Genomic DNA, 23,103 nt, shown 5'->3' on the forward strand with positions numbered 1-23,103 from the left:
GGCTTAATGAATTCGTCACGAACAATGTAGGCTATGTGGGACTTTAAGTGAGACACCAGCAGGTAATGCTCAGCATCTCCATCCCTGTATCAGAAAAAAATAAGTTGAAAGGATTAAAAGAGGTGCATGGAAGCCAGCCAGCCCCCAGTCTGATGTACTCACCCTCCAGTCTGCCACCAACGAAGTAGACCTGTCTCATGAGATAAAGAACAGGGGTTTAGTTGACATGCATTTGCAAATGCATGTGTAAGCTGCAGTGCCACTACACAGCACCCTGTGTTACCTGCAGTCCTAACACTTTCTAATTTGAGTCTCTCCACAATGGAAGCACGTGGCTGCTAATGGATGGGAGGGAGGCATATTATATTGTTGTATATTATAACCCATGCGAGTTCAGAGTATTGCAAAGACTAAGCTTCTTATCTATCTATCTTCCACATCCAAAGTGGATGAATGTTTGTAGACATTACTTGAACGGGGAACCCTAAAAAAAATAGATAGATGGATATGAGACAATGGGATCAACATAAGTAGTGAAGCAAGACGAATAATACTGTAGCTATAGGGACAGCTATTAAGACAGAAAGAGATACTAGTGGAAAAGACAGATGGGCGGATGGACAGACAGAGTTTTTCCTTATAACTAAAGCCCCGTACACACGTACTGATTGTCGGCCGCAAATATTCGGCCGTCGGCCGATTGTAGGTTTTTTAGTATGATTCTTCCGACAGCTGACAGCGCATTTTCGGCCGAACAGAATCTGTCGTGCAGGCATTAAAATTTTTGTAAGCCGACAACCGAACAGCCGATTGTGCGTCAGTCAGTACAGATTTCGGCCGACAATCAGCAGATTTGCAAGACTGGGCATGCTCAGAGAAGAAAAGACACGGAAAGTTAACCATCACATGACATCACTTCTGCAGTAGGCTGTTGTTGGCCGACAAAATTCGTGTGCAGTCTTTTGCACTTTTCAGCGGACAGGACAGCCCTGGACAAAAGATGGCCAATCGTTCGGCCGACGATCGGTACGTGTGTACGGGGCTTAAGACTGACCAAAACTAGTTTCCCTAATGCTGAACAAATGTTTGCAGATAAACCACTGACCACCAATACGAGATGTATGAGCAGGAAAGGTGCTTTGTAACTTTGATGGAAGTACATTCTCTTTAAATAGTGTTTTGTTTTTTTTTTATCTTTCTGTAGGTAGGTGCTAGTGAGAGAGTATCGTTTTTGGCTCTGTCTGCCTATCAGAGGAGCAGCAGGTACATTTATATTGCTTTCTGCTTACCAGAGAGCAGGATCTGTGAGATAGATCTGCTCATAGTGCTCAGTGTGTGATTCATCTGGTCTAGAGAGTGTTTCACACTGGTCCAATAGGGAGGCATATTAGACAGTGGAGAAAACCTGATCAATGGGCACACAGGCTTGGATACAGCCCCAGCAATTGGCAGAGACTGGCTGTCTCGGTGCATTCTGGGGAGTTGTAAGCCAAGAGCACATGTGCTACGGGGTCTTTGGCTGTTGAGCAGAGTCCCGGAGGGAGGGTGGCAGCGACCTCCTCCTCTGCGTTGTTGGCATGTGGTCACAGGTGGTCGGCCTGGGGTCCAGAGGGAAGGAACTGAACCCAGAGGTGCAAGAGAGCTGACTGGAGGGGTAGAGACACTGGAAACCCTAGAAAACAGTATAGTGAGTACAGGGGACTGTGTCTAGGGGTCTGACCTGAGGGGGTCCACTCCAGTGTAGGATAGTCAGAGGACGGGTGTCAGACGAGTACTCAGATTGGGCGGGTGTGGAAAGCGGGGTCCCCCAGGGTTCTGTCCTGGGGCCAATCCTGTTTAATTTATTCATAAAGGATCTAGAGGAGGGGATATTGAGTAAAATCTCAGTATTTGCGGATGATACTAAACTAAGCAGGCCAATATCTTCTGGGCAGGATGTGGAAACCTTACAAGCGGACCTGAACAAAATTATGGGGTGGGCAACTACATGGCAGATGAGGTTTAATGAAAAATGTAAAGTAATGCACCTGGGTGTCAGAAATACGAAAGCAAGCTACTTACTGGGGGGGGGGGGGGAACCTCTGGGTGAGTCTAGGATGGAAAAGGACCTGCAGGTACTGGTAGACAAAAGGCTTGGCAGTGGCATGCAATGCCAAGCCGCTGCAAGCAAAGCCAACAGAATACTGGGATGTATAAAAAGGGGGATTCACTCCAGAAATAAAGAGATTCTCCCACTCTACAAGACTTTGGTCCGGCCATATCTATCTGGAGTATGCTGTCCAGTTCTGGGCACCGGTCCTCAGAAAGGATGTGCTGGAACTGGAGAGAGTCCCGAGAAGGGCAACAAAAATAATTAGGGGAATGGAGGACATCCGCTATGAGGAAAGACTACAAGCACTGAACTTATTCTCTCTGGAGAAAAGACGGTGAGAGGGGATATGATATCAATGTACAAATACTGTACTGGCAACCCTAGCATATGGAAAAACCTATTCAGAGAAAGGGAATACAATAAGACACGTGGCCACTCACTAAAACTAGAGGAAAGGCGGTTTAACCTTAAAATACGCAGGGGGTTCTTCGCTGCAAGAGCAGTAAGGATGTGGAATTCTTTTCTGCAAACAGTGGTATCAGCAGGGAGCATTAATAGTTTCAAAAAACTATTTGATGGGCACCTTAACCACTTGCCGACCGCCGCACGACTATCTACGTCGGCGGTCAGCCCCTCACAGGCAAACTAACGTAGGGCTACGTTGCTTGCTTGTGAGGGTCTAGGGAGCGAGCGCGCGCCCCCCGGGGCGCGCTCCCGCGTGGTCACGGACCCCCCCCGCGCGTGTGACCAGCGGACCCGATGTCCGCCGGTCACTCGGCGATCGGCGGGGGAGAGGGAGAATGTCAGGCAGCTTGTGTAAACAAACTGCCTGTCATTCTCCTCGCTGCAAAGACACTGATAAAACGGATCTGGTATGTAGATCCGTTGATCAGTGTCCTTACAGCTAGAGCCACAGCCAATCACAGTAGAAACCACGCCCCTAGGGACACACACAGCCCCTCCCTTCCAAATAAAGTTAACCCCTTCACTACCAGTGTATTTTTACAGTAACAGTGCATATGTATAGCACTGATTACTGTAGAAATGTCACTGGTAACCCCAAAAGTGTCAAAAATGTCAGTCAAGGGTCCGATCTGTCCGCCGCAATGTCGCAGTACCGCAAAAAAAATCGCAGATCGCCGCCATTACGCGTTAAAAAAAAAAACAACAAAAATGACAAAAATCTTTCCCTTTGTTAGTAAACGCGATAACTTTTGCGCAAACCAATCAAAATACGCTTTTTGCGATTTTTTTTACCAAACATAGGTAGCATAAAATAAATCGGCCGAAAATTTTTAAAAATTTTGATTTTTACATTTTTTTTTGGGGGAATTTCATATAAAAAAATGTGAAAAATATTGTTATTTTTGCAAAATTGACGCTCTTTTTTTGTTTATAGCGCGTGATCAAAAAATCGCACAGGTGATCAAATACCACCAAAAGAAAGCTCTGTTTGTGGGAAAAAAAGGACGTCAAATTCGTTTAGGTACAGCGTCGCACGACCGCGCAATTGTGCGTTAAATTCACGCAGTGCCGAATCGCAAAATACCCCCTGGTCGGAATGGGGGTAAAATCTTCCGGGGCTTAAGTGGTTAAAGACCACAACATGCAGGGGTATACAATGTACTGTTAACAGCAAACACACACACACATCATAGATTGGACTGGTGTCTTTTTTCAACCTCACTAACTATGTAACTATGTATACAAGTCATATAAGCCACTAACATGGTCATCTAGTGTTGCAATCTATGAAGTAAATGAGACAATTAAATTCTCTACATAAGTGGTCATCAGGTGTAACAAGTATCAGTTGTAACTGGAGATTGCCCTGACTGTTCATACCACTGCGACCAACTTTGCCAGATATCACTAACTTGTAGATCTGGGGTTATTTAGACCCCATATCTGGCCTCCAAACTATATGATCAAACCAAGATTGGTTTGATCAGATGCTTGTTCAAGCCGATAACGGCTTATTTACATGGAACCGAAACTGGAAGTAACCAAATTCTCATCCCTTCCGGGTTCTGATGTCACACAGTGGGAAGAATAACATGCTACTAGTCACATCTTAATGGCAGTAAAGGCTGTGGTGGGACCCCCTTCCACTGCCTGTAAAAAGGAATCCAGTGGCTTCTTAGCCACTAGGATTACTTTTACTTTGTGCAGAATTCCTGGGGCTAATAAAAAAAAAAAAATATCTTGATCATTGCTGCAATGATGACTATCACCCTTCCTTTTCAGCGACGTACAATTTGGGATTGGTTTGGGGGTGGTAAAAATACAGCTCTGCTGCACATTTACTGCTCCCCCAAATGAAGTGTAAAGTAGCATCTCACTGTGTCTTATGATCATCAGCATTACAATAATCACACAGGCAACACAGTAAGCAGCTGCTTCATCATGGCAGTTAGATACTGACTTTGTTAACTCATGGCTGTACTGTGTTACAGATTGTAACACAGTACAGCCATAACAAAGTCCACACCCAAAAGTAATGTGACAGCAAGCCATGATGTGTGGCTTATTGTAATGCTGATGATATCCTGTTGTGCTTACTGTGGGATTATTGTAATGCTAATTACAATGTTAACCTCCTGTAAGCAAAATAATAGGACACAGTGTGGATTCAATGCTCTATTCTTAACTCACTGTGTCCATTGCAGCTACGTGCTCCTCCTGCTGTTCCCTGTCAGCTGTCTGCCTCCTCACATCTCAGTACCTGATGATGGGAGTCGGCAGCCAGGCGGAGATTCATAGTATCACTCCGCCGGCTGGGACTAATTGAATAGTGGGGAAGCATAATGTACATGCACCCTGAAAATGAAGAAATAGTCCCTCCACTGCACTTATCTCCTGGGCCCCTCGAAAATGTAATATCCCCCTCCAAAAGAGTAGGAGCAGGGAGAAATTTGGCAAGCTTTTTTTTTTTTAAAGCAGTATAGAAATGTAATGCTGCCCGGGCCCCGCTGTGTAGCTGATGGCGGCGGGCCCGGTACAACCGGGCCAGCTGTCAGAAGGGGAGAGGACACAGAGAGGAGGGAGCTGGCAGATCACTTGGTGCGGTGGCGATCCCATAGTTGCCAACATTTAAAAAAAGTTTTTAGGGACACTTTTTTTTTCTGTGTCCAGAAAGCTGCTGTGGGCGGAGCATTACTTTAATGAGGGGCAGGGCATTCATTGAATATGGGCATGGCTATACAAGAAGGCTAATCATGTGCTTCCACCAGGGATCTGACAGCAATGAAATAGTTAATTATGTCCAGCCACCAGGGATCTGATGGCAATAAAAGGGTTAATCATGGCTCTAGCCACCAGGGATCTTAGGTTAGTAAGATCCCTGGTGGCTAGAGACATGTTTAACCTTTTTATTGCCAGCAGATCCTTGCTGGCCTAGTGGCTGAACATAACTAATTATTTCTTTGCTGTCAGATCTCTGATGGAAGCACATGATTAGCCCTTTATTTGATGGCTGAGCCCTGGTAGAAATGCATGATTATCTCTTTATTCTAGCTATTAAAGAGGTAAATCTGCATTTCCAAGAGGAATCTGCTAGCAATGAAATGGTAAATAATCATTACTTCCAACACAGAGATCTTGTAGCAAAGGGTTGATCGCACATTTCCAACTCATCTGCCAGCAATAAGAGGGTGAATGTCCAGTCATCAGGGATCATCTTCTAAGATTGAATGGACACAGCACTGCCTCCATTGCCCCCCCCCCCCTCCCCAGCAAAACACTGCCTGAAAATGTGCCCCCCTTCCCTCATTACAACTCCAAGAACCTCACCCCCATTGTTTGTGCAGTTACAGTACCTTCACACCATCTTCTTCCTCATTCTCCTATTCTGGCAGGAGTACATGCTGAGGCAGACCTGGAGTTTTTCAGCAGCCCACACGTGCACAAGCAATAGATATTCAGAAGCTGATGCCTGTGAGAAAACGTCCCGCCCACTCCCCCTTCTGTACAGCGGCTACTTATGGAGAGAAGAGGTACTGCAAGCTTGCATCCATAGACTGTCAGGCTGATGGCAAGTATGATCTGATCGGCACACTGAGGTTTGCATTCCAGGGGGGGGGGGCACTTGCCCTCCCTTGCGGACGCCCATGATGCAGTCTGATTTGACCCCAGTTCTTTCATATGCAGGGATGGAGACCAATAGCATGACATGCTTGTCTCATGTAAAGTCCCAAATATTTTATGAAATTGGGGATAGAGGCACTGTGCTTTACAGGCCAATGCCTCATATAAAGTCCCAATCTGTGTTTTATACTGCATCCACCAAGGGGATGGAGGTGTATGCTTCTCAGCTGGTCCTTTTCAGTTTGTACCATCGCTATTAGAGTTTTTGATATATTAGACCAGCCATGGATGGGGGTGGGTTGGGGGAGGTTTGGGCTGCCTCCCACCTGTCTCCCATCCATCCATTAGCAGCCATGTGCTTCCATTGTGGAGACACTCAAATTAGAAAGTGTTAGGACTGCAGGTAACACAGGGTGCCGTGTATTGGCCCTGCAGCTTACACATGCGTTTGCAAATGCGTGTCAACTAAACCCCTGTTCTTTATATCATGAGACCGGTCTACTTCGTTGGTGGCAGACTGAAGGGTGGGTACATCAGACTTGGGGGCTGGCTGGTTTCCATGCACCTTTTTTAATCCTTTCAACTTTTGTTTTTTCTAATTCATCTGTCACTGCTCTCCTTCTTACCAGCATGCTACACAGCTGATTGGCTGCTTGTAATGTTCTCCCTCTCCCTGGCTGACCTCTTTTTAAAGAGGGACTGCAAGGGTCTGGTACCAAGACAAATTTAGGTACCTTACGCTGCTTGCATTAAAGAAAAAAACATTCAGTAGCTAAAAAAAAAATCAGTTTCCTTCAAGCATGTCAGAGGATAATATAAAAACTTGTTTAACTGCTTTAAAATTCCTAGAAAAACTAGGTTGAACTGATTGAAGTTTTGCATACACTGATACTGCATGGTATTTTGCGTAAAAGGGGTATCGGGTACTGTAAGCTAAAAATACACAAAAATTTCCGAGCTTTGTTCATGTAGGAAAGTGGAGTGACCCTACATTACAACAGTACAATAATGACTTGATTTAAAATAGTGTAAAGTGCATTAAATTGTATATGCCTCCATACTGCTAAAAAAAAAAAAAAATGAAAGGAACACTTTGAAAAACACATCAGAGCCCAATGGGTAAAATGTCATGCTGGATGTCTATACTGAGATGGACTGGGTAATGTAAAAGGAACAAAACAATGCCACATCAGTTGATGGAAATTAAATTGATCAACCTACTGAGGCCTGAATTCAAAGACACCCTAGAAATCAAATGGGGAAAAAATGATGCAGCAGGCTAGTCCATTTTGCTGAAATTTCATTGCATCAACTCAAAATGGTACTCAGGCATGCATACAAGCACGTGGGGCCATTCAAACTACTGACAACATCTGGGCATGTTCCTAATAAGATGACAGATGGTGTCCTGGGGTATTTCCTCCCAGGTTTGAACCAGGGCATCACTGAGCTGCTGAACAGACTGAGGTGCAACTTAACAGCGTCGGATGGACCGAAACATAATGTCCCAGAGGTGTTGTTATACCTGAAGGGTTTCACATGTACTGTTTCTTTAAGGCTGGCTCCACCCAGGAGTGATGACAAGGGTCAAGGGGCAGAGTGGCCATCTTAGAGACATGTAAGAGATGCATTGATATACAGAGCTGTCCTGTAATGCATGTTGTAGTGTACAGTGAGTCCTGAATAAACATCCGTTGTTCCAGGTCAGAGTCCTGTGTCTCTCACAACACAGAGAATATAACAGTGGCGACGAGGATGGGATTTACAAGGTTACTATCCGTGTGAGAAAAGAAAGAAAGAAAAAAAAAACTCTGGATTGTCAGCTGGATACAAACACCCACAGAGCCCAGCAGGAAAATGTAATTGATCGGCACATTAAGTGAATTTGATGGAGAACAGACAACCTGGAGTTCCTGGATTGAGAGACTGAAACAGTATTTCTGTGCAGATGCCATCCCAGGGGACAGGCAAGTAGCAGCATTTCTGACAGTGGTTGGTGCTAGGACATATGACACCCTTAGGGATCTCCTTTTCCCTGAAAAACCAGCAACTAAGACTTTGGCAGAGCTCCTGACACTGTTAGGGAATCACTTCCAGCCTACACCACTAGAGATTGTAGAAAGATTACGGTTCTATCGGCGGCAGCAACAGCCTGGTGAAGATATTAAGGCTTATGTGCTCGCCATTCGCAGACTAGCCTCCACCTATTCTTTTGGGGAGTACTTACCGACTGCACTGAGGGATAAGTTTGTCATGGGACTAAATAGTGAGTCTAGCCAAAAGAGACTGTTAACAGAGAAAGACCTTACCCTTACAAAGGCAATTGAGATAGCTTCAGTGATGGAAATGGCTGTGAAACATACAGAGGCATTGAACCCCCAGAGCAGAAGGGAAGCTGTGAAAGGAAGTTTTCAGAACAGCAGTCAAGCCAACCGCAGCTAACTGTAAATATAGACCCTTACCAAGTCGGGAGTCAGCTTGCTACCGTTGTGGAAATACAGACCATGATCACAAAGTCTGCCGGTTTAAGGATCAGTTCTGTCATAATTGTGGTAAGGCAGGCCATCTGAAACGAGTCTGCCGTAGTAAGAAGGTGCAATATAAACCACCTCTGAACACCAGGACAAAGGCATATATGGTGGGAAGATATACATCGTCATCTGAATCAGAGGATGAGGAAGTGCTCCACAGATTGGACATACATCATATGCATTCAGCACCCTCAGCAATGACTGTAGAGGTAACCGTGGAAGGAAAGAAACTCAAGATGTAGACACAGGAGCTGCAGTTTCAGTTATCACCCAGAAACAATGGAGAAAACTTCTAATCCGAACAACTGTCCGTCCAACACCAATCAAACTGCAGACATACTCAAAGCAGATACTCCACCCACTCGGGTACGTGAAGTGAAAGTACAGGTATCCTACAAGGGTCAGACGAAGAGAATGCCATTATAGAACATGGGGAACCCCCTCTCTTTTGGAGAGACTGGATTGCTCACTTTGGCATGCCAGACATCGCCATTAACCCCTGCAACACCGTGACCATCCCATCAGGGGATGAAGAGGGATGGGTGGAATCCCTGAAACAGCGATTCCCACAAGTCTTTGATAACCATTTGGGGAAAATAAAGCATGACTGTGTGAGACTCAGGCTGAAACCCAACGCCCAGCCTAGGTTCTTCAAAGCTCGGACAGTACCTTTCGCACTCCGAGCAGGTGTGGAAGCTGAACTAAGCCGGCTGGAGGAACAAGGTGTCATCTCAGGTCAGGCGAGCATGGGGAACATTAACTGGTATCAATTCCTTCATCTTCCAGGAACTTGCTGCATACTCTCGACACATGAGGCCGGGCGTTGTTTTGTACCAGGAGAAACCCAGGACCCACTGCACCAGTGTAGGGTCTGACAATGGATCCAAGTATTTCATCCCGATACCAAATGGCAGTTAGGGTGATATTGTCTAGCCTGTGGAGGTCTGTGCGTCCCTCCATGGATATACCTCCCTAGAAAAATCACTGACCCACCGTCAAACCAGTCATGCTAAACGATGTTATAGGCAGCATAACGTTCTCCACAGCTTCTTTCATGTCTATCACATGCTCAGGGTGAACCTGCTCTCATCTGTGAAAAGCACAGGGCGTCAGTGGTGGACCTGCCAATTCTGGTGTTCAATGGCAAGTGCCAATCAAGCGCTACAGTGCTGGGCAATGAGCACAGGGCCCACTAGAGGACATTGGGCCCTCAGGCCACACCCATGAAGTCTGTATCTGATTGGGCAGCAACATTCACACCAGTGGCCTGCTGGGGGTCATTTTGTAGAGCTGGCAGTGCTATTCCTGTTCCTCCTTGCACAAAGGAGCAGATACCAGTCCTGCTGGTGGGTTAAGATCTTCTACTGCTATGTCCAGCTCTCCTAGAGTAACTGCCTGTCTCCTGGAATCCCCTCCATGCTCTTGAGACTGTGCTGGGAAACACAGCAAACCTTCTGGCAATGGCACGTATTGATGTGCCATCCTGAAGAAGCTAGACTGCTTGTGAACCCCCTATAGGGTCCAGGTATCGCCTCATGCTACCAGTAGTGACAATCACCCTAGCCAAATGCAAAACTCGTGAAAACCCATCAGAAAAGATGAGTAGGGGAAAAAATGTCAGAGGCCTCCACCTGTAAAACCATTTCTGTTTTGAGGGGTTGTCTCATTGTTTTCCATCTAGTGCACCTGTTAATTTAACACTAAATCAGCTAAAACAAATTAACAACCCCCTCTGCTACTTAGTTAAATTCCTGGGATATTGATCTGGTCAGTTGACTTCATGCTGTACTCTGATTAAAAAATGTTCCTGAGACTTCCTGTTCCGGCGCCATATGAAGTAGTCGCACTCCACATCGGTCACATATAGTTACATAGTAGGTGAGGTTGAATAAAGACAATAGTCCATCCAGTTCAACCTGTGTAGGTGTGTGTGGCTGTAATCATCTCGCATACCCCTGAATGTTCTGATCCTTGAGATGCACGTCCAATAGTCTTTTGAAGCCACCATACCTCCCGCAGAAACCACCTCTTGTGGTAGAGAATTCCACAATCTTGTAGCCCTAACAGTAAAGAACCCCCCACGTTGCCTGAGGTTAAAACGCTTCTCCTCTAATCGCATTGTATGCCCCCGAGTCCTCATGCAATCCCTTCGACTAAACAGCTTTTTTTCTAAGCTGAGATCCCCGTTGAGATATTTAAAAATTGCTATCATGTCCCCCCTCAGGCGTCTCTTCTCCAGGGAGAATAAATCAAGTGATTGTAGACGCTCTTCATAATCAAGGTCCTCCAATCCCCTAATTAGTTTAGTTGCCCTTCTCTGGACTTTCTCCAGCTCCAACACATCCCTTCTGAGGACTGGCGACCAGAACTGGACAGAATACTCCAGATGCGGTCGGACCAGAGTTTAATAAAGTGGAAGGATTATGGTCTTATCTCTGGAATACGTCCCTTTCTTTATGCATGCTAATATTCTGCTAGCTTTGGCAGCTGCCGCTTGACATTGCATGCTGTTGCCTAGTCTATCATCAACCAAGACTCCCAGATCTTTCTCCATTTTTGATTCCCCCAAGGGTTCCACTCCTAACGTGTATTGTGCTTTTATGTTTCTAGTCCCCAAGTGCAAAACCTTACACTTCTCTACGTTAAACCTCATTTGCCAAGTCGTTGCCCACTCCGTTATTTTGTCCAGGTCATCCTGTAGGATATCTGCTTCATGCTGTGCGGTTATTGCCCTGCCCAATTTTGTGTCATCTGCAAAAACTGCTATTGAACTACTGACCCCGACCTCAATGTTGTTTATGAATAAATTGAACAAGGTTGGACCCAGGACTGAGCCTTGGGGGACCCCGCTTACTACCTCAGACCAGTCTGAGTATGCGCTGTTTATTACCACCCTTTGGACACGCCCTTTTAGCCAGTTCCGTATCCAAAAGCAAACCCTGCTGTCGATGCCTGCAGACCTTATTTTATAAATTAAGCGCTTATGGGGAACTGTATCAAACGCCTTAGTGAAATCTAGGTATCCACTGGTCTGCCCCTATCTAGCTCACAGCTCACCTCCTCGTAGAATGCTAATAGATTGGTTTGACAAAAACGCACTTTTGTAAACCCGTGCTGGTTATTACTGATGATGCTGTTGTCTTTAGCAAACTCTACGATATAGTCCTTTATCATCCCCTCCAGAAGTTTACATACTATCGATGTCAAACTGACAGGCCTATAATTTCCCGGGACATGCCTCTGACCCTTTTTGAATATCGGAATCACGTTAGCTTTCCTCCAATCTCCTGGTACATCTCCTGTCCTAATACTGTCCGCAAAGATCAGGAACAGTGGACTGGATATAACCTTACTGAGTTCCTTGAGTACTCTCGGATGTACGCCATCCGGGCCTGGTGATTTGTTTGTGCTAAGTTTATCCAGCCTTTCCCTGATTTCACCCTCTGTTAGCCATAGTGGCAAGTCCTGTGTACTACTACTAACCAAACAGTCATGGTCAGTGTACCCCTCCGTTTCCTGTGTAAATACTGACGAGAAAAAAGCATTCGGCACGGTTGCTTTTTCAGTGTCTTCTGTAACCATCCCCCCATCATCGCTAATTATGTGTGCAATATGCTCTGCCCTAGTTTTTATGCTGTTGATATACTTAAAGAATTTCTTTGGGTTTTTTTTTACTATCCTCCGCTATTTGTCTCTCAAAGTTGATTTTAGCCATCTTGATTTCGTGTTTATACTTCTTATTTGCCTCCTTGTATTGGTCGAAAGCCAATACTGTGCCCTCTGATTTATATTTCCTGGAGGCCAATTTTTTCCCCCTAATAAGGTTTTTAACGCTACGGTTTAGCCAGCCAGGTTTGGCCTTGTCTCTTCTAAATTTATTTCCCATAGGAATGCACTGCAAGATGCCTTTGCTTAATATGTTCCTAAAGCATTCCCATTTTTCCTCTGTGGTCAGGGATCCCAGGGTTTGGTCCCAGTTTACCCTTTCCATCAATGAGTACAATTTTGGAAAGTTTGCCCTTCTGAAGTTAAGGGTTCTTATGTTCCCCACTTGCTTTGTTCTATTGTTATTTACACTAAATGTGATCATCCTGTGATCGCTAGAGCCCAGGTTGTCCTGGACTCCTACCTCCGATTATGTCTGGGTCATTAGTGATCAATAGATCCAGGATTGTGTTTTCTCTAGTAGGAGAATCCACCAGATGTGACATGCAATTATCCTGTAAGGTTTCCGTGAATAGACGGGCCTTATGTGAGTGTGTAATCCCCTCTCCCCAGTCAATGTCGGGATAATTGAAGTCCCCCAATATGATGACTGATCCTAGCTTTGCCACTTTACCCAAAAGTGCTAAAAATTCCAGCTCTACCTCCTCCCCTTGTTTAGGTGGCCTATAGCAAACCCCCACAATTACTTTTCCCTTTTCTCCTTCCCTAAGGAGTTCTACCCACACGGATTCTAACTCCATACTCATCCCTTCCGTAATGTCACTCCTCTCTATCACCCTTACATTGTTATATCGGCTCATCTAAACCTGCTTTCCCCTCGCCGGACCCCTCTCTTGTGCACGGGCTCTCCCTACAGTCATATGGACCATTTTCTGGATAAAAGCGGCCAGCACCCGCAAATCAGCCAGCCTCCATCGGAGCCCGCTCCCCCGCCTCATGCAGGCAACATGGCGGCGGAACGGTGGAGTTTAGCTATGCCTACTCCTCATCGGCATCCCTTCAAATGCAGCCTGGAGTCACGGAGCAGATAGCACAGGCTGTGGCTGCTCTCCTCTCCCCCACCATCCAGGCTACAGTGGAGAAAGCAGTGCAGGCGGGTATGCTGCAAATAAAACGGGAGCATAGAGAGCATGCCACGAGGCTGGATGAAGTTGAACAGAGAATCTCCAGTCTGGAGGATGAAATGTACCAGGCACACTCTGCTGAACAGGTACAAGACAAGACTAACCAATACATTCTGCAAAAGCTTGAGGACATAGAGAACTGATCCAGATGCAGCAACCTGCAGTTTATCAGGGTCCCTGAGTCACTGCAAGCGGCTGACACTGCTGATTTTTGTGCTCAGCGTATCCCGGAAGCCCTTGGGCTTCCAAACCCCTGCACCGTGGAAAGGGCACACTGCATAGGAGTCTTTTCTACTGAGCATACATCTCCTCGCCCCATCATTGCAAAGTTCCTGAATCATGCAGATAAGAACCTGATCCTTCAAAAATATAGACAGTCCAAGACCTTACAAATCGATGGGATAAAAATTCTAATCTTCGCAAATGATTCTATTGAGGTATCCAGAAAGAGGAAAACCTTTCAACCCATCTGGCTCAACTCTTCCAGCAACAGATCAAATTCACCCTAGCCTTTCCCGCCACTCTTCGCTTGGCCCCCAATGGCGATCAACTGTCCTTTCAAGACCCCTCTGAAGCCGAAAACCTACCTGCGCTCCTTCCATCCGGGACAACAGCTCAACAATTCTGCCAGGACCCCACCAATGCCTCCTCCTCTGGATCAAGTAGCCCCCGCAAAGACTCTCCTAAACGTCTTGACGTTTTCCAGCCCTCCAGCTCGTTCAAAACCTCGCTGAGTTCACTGATAACCTAATACCGTCTTTCTCATGGTGTGAGTATCCACTAAACACTGTGGTTTTGTGACAGACTAGGCTGGCCTCATGTTTACTTATTACTGGCTATATCAGCCTGTTATTGTCTGGTGGTATTTTACTCATAAGGGGGGCTCATAAGGCCCCCCTGTCGCTTACCCTTTTCTCGTTTTGAGATCGTTTGTTTATTACTCCGGTTATAATGCATTTTTCTATTGTTTTTGGCATGTTTCCCCATGGGCTCACACGGTTCCCTGCATCCCCTCTCAGATGCCATTTGGGCTCCCCCTTTCAAGCCGATTTGTGTAATTAGCAATAAGGGCGATTGCATTGCACCTGCTTGGGCCAGTTCTGGGATGCTGCCTCCAAGACATGGCCCCATGCGGAAAAAAAGAGAAGTTCACAGTATGTCTTATGCTCTGGTATATTTTTCTCTTCTTTTCCATCTTTCTCCTTACTTCTTCCTTTTACCCTCCTTTCCTTCAATTATTCCCTAACCCTAATGCCTCCATTTCAGTTATTACGTTTTCCCCTGTATCCCTCCATGAGCGGATAGACACCCTTTGCCTACTATTACAGTTCTGACCATCCTGCTTCAATCCCCCATGCGAACCCTCTCCTATGAGAATTGTCTCCTGGAATATGAAAGGGCTTAGGTCCCCCATTAAACGGCAAAAATTTTGCGTCACTTGCAAAGAATGAAAGCTGATGTAGCTTTCTTGCAGGAATCCCACCTCTCCTCCCCAGACTTTTCACATATGCGGAAACTGGGTGGGAATGGTATTAGGATCAAATGCTGCTGGCCGCAAAGCCGGAGTACTTATCCTGATCTACAAGAATCTGTCCTGCGATGTAATCGATTCTGTATCGGATGACCTAGGCCATTTCATAATGGCCCACGTCCGCCTGGGCAACAGGGACTTGCTATTTTCCAACGTATATGCCCCCAATAACCCAGGGATCTAACAATAAAAATATTAAAACTACCACATATCCCACACATTGTAGACGGGGATTTTCTGATTCCGACATCCATGACATTGCCATTTCTGACCCCCATATCCCTCTCATTCTTTTTCCGGACTCCCCATCCCATCCAAAGCTTTGGCGATCCCCTTCTTATCTGCAACGTAACACTAACTTCCAGATCTATATGGAACGGGCTTGGCAAGAATTCTCAACAGCAAATGCCCCCCATCTGGGAAATCCAAGGTTATTTTGGGAGGCTGGTAAGGCCTTCCTAAGAGGGAAGATTGTTTTTTAAAAGAGCTGGCATAAGAAATAATCTATGATCAATTACATATCAGCCAGTTCCCGACTCAAAACCGCCCAACGGGCACTCCTCACTCTATATTCTGCTGCCACCAGAACCGAATGGCAAGAAGCCAAACCTGATTTTGATACATGGGCCGATACCCTGGAGCTCACCAGGAAATGTCACCTGAAAGCCAAACTGCACAAGTTCGTGAACAAAGCTGGGAAACTCTTTATTGCAGCCCTTTGTGACTCCTCAGGGGTCCTCAGGGGTGGTCAAACACCCCCCCCCCCCAAGACGTTAGTGATGTTATGCTGCAATTTTACTCTTCTCTTTTTTTGTCAAAGACCCTATTGACTTGCACACTGCACACAATTTTCAAAACCGCACTCACCAGCCGAAAAAATCGCCATCCCAGCTAGCTGAATTAAATGCACCATTAGCTCAACAGAGATTACCAAGGTTATTGCCCATCTCGCCCCCAAATAAAGTTCCTGGTCCAGACGGCCTCGCCGGCGAGTTCTATAAGTCCCTGTGTAACGGCGTTCATCCCACTCTTCTCGCAGTTTATAACAGCATTTGGGAGCGCGGAGAATACTTACCCATGGGTAACCAAGCCTTGATAAAGCTTTTATCAAAGAAAGGTAAGGATCCACTGTAACCAGGAGCGTATCGTCCCATTTCCCTCTTAAATCTGAATGTAAAAATCCTGTCCAAAATTGTTGCTACTAGGCTCGCCACGATTCTTCCATCCTTGATACATCCTGCTCAGTCGGGATTTGTGAGGAGTAGGACAGCCTTGCTGAACATTCGAAAAGTACTGATGGTACTGGAGCAAGCGCATACTAAACCAGGGGAGGATCTAGCCATCATCACTCTGGATGCCGAAAAAGCTTTCGACAACATCCACTTCGACTGGCTGTCAATGGTATTGCACAAAATGGGTTTCACCAGAGCCTTTACTCACCTAATTGATGCCATGTACAGACGTCCTTCCGCCAGACTGGTGGTGGCTGGTCTCCTCTCTGACGAATTCTGCCTTCACAAAGGAACAAGGCAGGGCTGTCCCCTTTCTCCCCTGCTTTTTAACCTAGCCCTTGAGCCCCTCTCCAGATTCTTGGCCAAGTAGGCCCCTCTTCATGGTGTCACGATTGGCGATCATGAACTCCGCACAGCCCTATTCGCTGATGATGTCCTCATGTTTTCCTCAAACCCTGGCGACGATATGATCACTATCAAAACAATCTTTGACAAATTTAGACGGTGTCATGGCCTCCGTACAAACTATAGCAAAAGTGAAACCCTCCCATCAAATCTGAACTCCACCAGTAACCCTAGACTTTCCTGGCCTTCCAACTCCTTATTTACTATTGCCACATCACACATAACTTACCTGGGCATAAAAATTGGCAAACCCCATCTTCCCTATACACTCTTAACTATCCTCCTCTGTTGTTTAAGATCATGCAAGAGCTGGATAACTGGATGGAACTGCCTCTTTCTCTCCTTGGGAGATGCTACTTATTCAAGATGACCAGTTTTGCTAAACTGCTATATCCCCTACAAACAATTCCTCTTTTGCTGAAGCATAAAGATATCCAATTATTAACTAAATCTTTCTCCAAATTTCTCTGGAAGGGCAAACGTCCAAGAATTGCTTTTAAAAAGCTCCATCTCTCCAGGAGAGAAACAAAGAAACATAGAATGTGTCGGCAGATAAGAACCATTTGGCCCATCTAGTCTGCCCAATATATCTGAATCCTATGAATGGTCCCTGGCCCTATCTTATATGAAGGATAGCCTTATGCCTATCCCATGCATGCTTAAACTCCTTCACTGTATTTGCAGCTACCACTTCTGCAGGAAGGTTATTCCATGCATCCACTACTCTCTCAGTAAAGTAATACTTCCTCATATTACTTTTAAACCTTTGCCCCTCTAATTTAAAACTGTGTCCTCTTGTGGTAGTTTTTCTTATTTTAAATATGCTCCCCTCCTTTACCGAATTGATTCCCTTTATGTATTTAAAAGTTTCTATCATATCCCCTCTGTCTCTTCTTTCTTCCAAGCTATACATGTTGAGGTCATTTTAACCTTTCCTGGTAAGTTTTTTCCTTCAATCCATGTACTAGTTTAGTAGCTCTTCTCTGAACTCTCTCTAGAGTATCTATATCCTTCTGGAGATATGGCCTCCAGTACTGCGCACAATACTCCAAGTGAGGTCTCACCAGTGTTCTGTACAGCGGCATAAGCACTTCTCTCTTTCTACTGCTTATACCTCTCCCTATACATCCAAGCATTCTGCTGGCATTTCGTGCTGCTCTATTACATTGCCTTCCCACCTTTAAGTCTTCTGAAATAATTACTCCTAAATCCCGTTCCTCAGATACTGAGGTCAGGACTGTGTCAAATATTCTATATTCTGCCCTTGGGTTTTTACACCCCAGGTGCATTATCTTGCACTTATCCACATTAAATTTCAGTTGCCAGAGTTCTGACCATTCTTCTAGTTTTCCTAAATCCTTTTCCATTTGGCGTTTCCCTCCAGGAACATCAACCCTGTTACATATCTTTGTGTCATCAGCAAAAAGACAAACCTTACCATCGAGGCCTTTTGCAATATCACTTATGAAGATATTAAACAAAATTGGTCCCAGTACAGATCCCTGAGGTACCCCACTGGTAACATGACCTTGTTCTGAATGTTCTCCATTGACTACAACCCTCTGTTGTCTGTCACTCAGCCACTGCCTAATCCACTCAACAATATGGGAGTCCATGCTCAATGACTGCAGTTTATTGATAAGTCTTCTATGTGGGACAGTGTCAAAAGCCTTACTAAAATCTAGATATGCAATGTCTACTGCACCTCCACCGTCTATTATTTTAGTCACCCAGTCAAAAAAATCTATAAGATTTGTTTGACATGATCTCCCTGAAGTAAACCCATCTTGTTTTTCATCTTGCAATCCATGGGATTTAAGATGTTCCACAATCCTATCCTTTAAAAGGGTTTCCATTAATTTGCCTACTATTGATGTCAGACTCACTGGTCTATAGTTGCTCGATTCCTCCCTACTACCTTTCTTGTGAATGGGCACGACATTTGCCAATTTCCAATCTTCCGGGATGACTCCTGTTACTAATGATTGGTTAAATAAATCTGTTAATGGTTTTGCCAGCTCACCACTCAGCTCTTAATAATTTTGGGTGTATCTCATCAGGACCCTGTGACTTATTTGTCTTCACTTTAGACAGCAATCTTAGAACGTCTTCCTCTGTAAAAACACATGCATCAAACGATTCATTAGTCATCCTTTCAAGTGGAGGTCCTTCTTTTTCTTCTGTACAAACTGAACAGAAGTATTCATTAAGGCAGTCGGTTAGCCCTTTATTCTCTTCTACGTACCTTCCGTCCTTTGTTTTTAATTTAGTTATTCCTTGTTTTAATTTCCTTTTTTTCATTTATATATCTGAAGAATGTCGTATCCCCCCTTTTTCATAGACTGAGCTAGTTTTTCTTCTGCCTGCGCTTTAGAAGTTCTTATAACTTGCTTGGCCTCTTTCTGCCTAATCTTGTAGATTTCCTTATCTTCATTGCTCTGGGTTTTTTATAATTACAAAATGCTAGCTTTTTTTTTTAATGATTTGGGCCACTTCTGCTGAGTACCACAGTGGTCTCTTCCTTTTTTTGCTTTTACTTGCAAGTCTAATGCAATTTTCTGTTGCCTTCAATAATGCACCTTTTAAGTAGTCCCATTTCTCCTGGACTCCATGTAATCCGTTCCAGTCTGATAAGGACTCATTTATGACTAATTTCATTTTTGAAAAGTCTGTTTTTCTAAAATCTAAAACTTTTGTTTTTGTGTGGTGTGACTTTCACAGTTCTTATATTAAACCACACTGACTGGTGATCACTAGATCCCAAGGTTTCGCCTACAATGACATTATATACCGAATCCCCATTTGTGAATACCAAATCCAAAATGGCCTCCCTCCGGGTTGGCTCCTCAACCACTTGTTGCAGAGACAACCCCAGTAGGGAATTTAGAATATCTGTACTCCTGGTAGAACTTGCTATTTTGGTTTTCCAGTTTATATCTGGAAGATTGAAATCTCCCATAATGATAACTTCTCCTTTCATTGTCATTTTAGCTATTTCTTCAACTAGTAGATCATCTAGTTCTTTAACTTGACCAGGTGGTCTATATATCACACCTACACGAGTTACTGCATGATTAGCAAACTGCAACGTAACCCAAACTGACTCTATGTTGGCCTCACCAACTTGTATTAGGTTAGATTTAATGCTATCTTTCACATACAGGGCCACTCCTCCTCCTTTCTTGCCTTCTCTGTCTCTTCTGTATAAAGAGTACCCTGGTATGGTTATGTCCCAGTCATTTCTTTCATTAAACCATGTCTCCGTAACAGCCACTAAATCTACATTCTCAGATGCCATTATTGAACCAAGTTCATTAATTTTTTTACCTAAACTGCGAGCATTTGTAGACAGGACTCTGAGCTTATCATTTCTTAACCTCTGTGCTTCTGACCTGTTCTGGCATTGTTTCGGGGGGCAATTGGACTCTTGTATTTTCACTCTTTTGCCCCCCCCCCCCTTCCTAGTTTAAATACTCTTTCGCAAATTCTTGGAGTTGTTCACTAAGTACGTTTGTTCCTTTTGAGAGAAAGATGCAAACCATCTTTTTTGTACAGTTCCTTTCTATTCCAAGTAGAGCTATCATGAGAAACAAAGCCAAATGCTTGACGCCATTTACTAAGCCATATGCTGAACTCCTTTATGCGCCTCTGCCTATCATTCTGAACATTATGCACAGGCAGAACTTCAGTAAATGAAATGGTGGATGCAAAATCCTGTACGTCATTACCAAGTGTGATAAAATATTTTTTCACCTCTGACACTTCATTGCAAGCCAATGCAATTGCAAGAAGGGGGCAAGAAGGGGGCATAGGCCTCCCCAATATTAGGGTCTATAACCTAGCCTGCCTCCTAAGAATAGGAATGGACTGGATATCACAACCCTCTCGGTATTCCAATTACCATCTCGAGTCGACCATGGTGCACCCGTACTCTTTAACAGTGCTACTGCATTGCAAATGGAAAAACCTGGATCCGGGGCTACAACACACGAGACACAGCAGTTGCCTGGAGGGAGCTCAGGAAAAGTCTGACTCCCCCTTCACATCTCTGGTTATCTCCCCATACAAGGCAATCCTATGTCCCCCCCCCCCCCCGGTATGGACCATGCTACTCTTAATCAGTGGCCCCGGAAAGGCCTTAAAAAGTTCTCGAATGTATGTGACTTAGATTCTGGTTCACCTATTGGCTTCCCTACCTTGGCTTTCAAATACTCCTTACCTCACTCCCATGTCTTCTATTACTGGCAATGTTTGTTTCATTCGTGCCTCTAGCAAGGATGGTAACCTTCGATTTAGACCTACCTTACTGGACACACTCCTAAGCGGAGAGTCATTCACCATCTTCAATATCTACAAGCCTCTCCTTTCAGAAATCACTCCTCCTTTGACAGCCTGCTCCGCAAATAATTGGGGTAAAGACTTCCCAGACCCGAACCTTTTACAAAAAATTTTGGCTGGTTATAAAGCAACTCTCCAGCTAATGCCTAATTGTGTGGAGAGAAACACAATTGAAAGTCCTACTCCGCGCCTATCTACCTTTTTCATCTGACAAGTCTAACCCCCCAGGCTTCCTGCTGCCCTTACTGACAAACCTCAAGGCTGTCTCTGGCCCATCGTTTCTGGCTATGTAAATTTATTTCGACCTTCTGGGATCAGGTTCTATCATTCATATTTGGAATTACTCTGGTCTCACCAAGGACCCCTTCCTTCTAATCTTCAGCCATTGGGACACTCAACTCATTATTCGATCCCCTGCTTCAGCTACTTATCACAAAGAATGAATTTTACTTCTTTGTGCTCGAAGAGCGATAATGAGCAATTGGACCTCTTCGTCATGCCCAAAGACTTCTCATATCTCTCATTCAACTCTTACACAAAGACCATCTCAACATGGATTTCTATCATGCTGGATCAAAACAATATTTTCTGACCAGATGGCAATCCTTTATGCACTCTACTTTGTCCCCCGACGAACGAGCCAACTTCTTTCAACGTCCCGAGTTTCATGATAGCCACTCCATGCTCTGTTCCCGGGATACTTCCAAATCATCTTAAGACTTCTTCTACGCCATCTCCTAAATGCTTTCTCCTTGAAGTGTAGGCTACAGGCCTCTTCACCTCGTAGCATGGTTTACATACTCCTAGGGTTAGTGAGCTACCTGACAACATAGCCTTTTAAATGTCTTCATGTACTTCCCCATCCAGTTGTCCTTCCCTGGTAAGCTACTATATTTTTCGCTATACTTCCCACGTTCCTCCCATACACATATATATATATATGTATGCACATTAGTTACATGTATTGGTGTGTATCTCATTACCTGAAGGTATCTTCATGGGCTAAAAATATGCTAATTTGCCATTATTTCAAACAAATGCGAACCACTTTTTTTTTTTTATTGAGAACCACGTCTCATGAGGCATAAGAAACAGATGTTTCAGGGCCTCGCGGGGTCCTTTCTCAAATAAACATGGCAATGATGTCATAGTGACAAGGTCACTATGGGGAAGATTTACTAAAACTGGAGCAGTCTGGTGCAGCTGTGCATGGGTAGCCAATTGGCTATTAACCACTTTCAGACCGGAGGATTTGGCTGCTCGATGACCACGCCCTATTTTGCAATTCGGCACTGCGTGAATTTAACGGACAATTGCGCAGCCGTGCGACGCTGTACCCAAACAAAATCGATGTCCTTTTTTTTCCCACAAACAGAGCTTTCTTTTGGTGGTATTTGATCACCTGTGCGATTTTTTTAATTTTTTTTATTTTTTGCGCTATAAACAAAAAACAGCGACAATTTTGAAAAAATAATATTTTTCACATTTTTTTTATATGAAATTCTCAAAAAAAAACAAAGTAAAAATCAAAATTTTTTTACATTTTAAGCCAATTTGTTTTCTGCTACATATTTTTGGTAAAAAAAAATCGCAATAAGCGTATTTTGATTGGTTTGCGCAAAAGTTATTGCGTTTACTAACTACATGAAAGAATTATGTCATCTTTATTGTTTTTTTTTATTTTTTCTAGTAATGGCTGCGATCTGTGATTTTTTTTTTTTTTTTTTTGCGGGACTGCGACATTGCGGCCGACATATTGGACCCCTAACTGACATTTTTGACACTTTTGGAGGGACCAGTGACATTACTACTATCAGTGCTAAAAAATATGCACTGTTACTGTAAAAATGACACTGGCAGGGAAGGGGCTAACTGCACTGTACTGGTGATCAAGGGGTTAAATGTGTCCCTAGGGGCGTGATTCTAACTGTCAGGGGGCGTGGCTTGTGAAGTAATCACAGACATGCAATCCTATATAGCAGGATAACTTGGCCTCTGTGATTACTTCAGTGAGAATGACTTGCGGGAGATCGTGAGT

General features: G+C 44.5%; 1 protein-coding gene across 1 annotated transcript in view; it reads left to right on the top strand.

The window, feature by feature from the left end:
• Positions 1-15,596: 15,596 nt before the first annotated feature.
• The window catches only part of LOC309564278 (uncharacterized protein), a gene marked incomplete at its 5' end in the record, with an annotated part of 170,258 nt that continues 162,751 nt past the window's right edge, over positions 15,597-23,103 (top strand). Inside the window, 2 exons of the mRNA XM_082268899.1 lie at positions 15,597-15,810; positions 15,911-16,207. Of these exons, the coding sequence (XP_082125025.1) occupies positions 15,597-15,810; positions 15,911-16,207 (511 nt within the window). The remainder of the gene's footprint in view (positions 15,811-15,910; positions 16,208-23,103) is intronic.

Source organism: Pelophylax lessonae, assembly GCF_965119305.1.
Source record: "Pelophylax lessonae genome assembly, chromosome: 9".
Taxonomy (NCBI): Eukaryota; Metazoa; Chordata; class Amphibia; order Anura; family Ranidae; genus Pelophylax; species Pelophylax lessonae.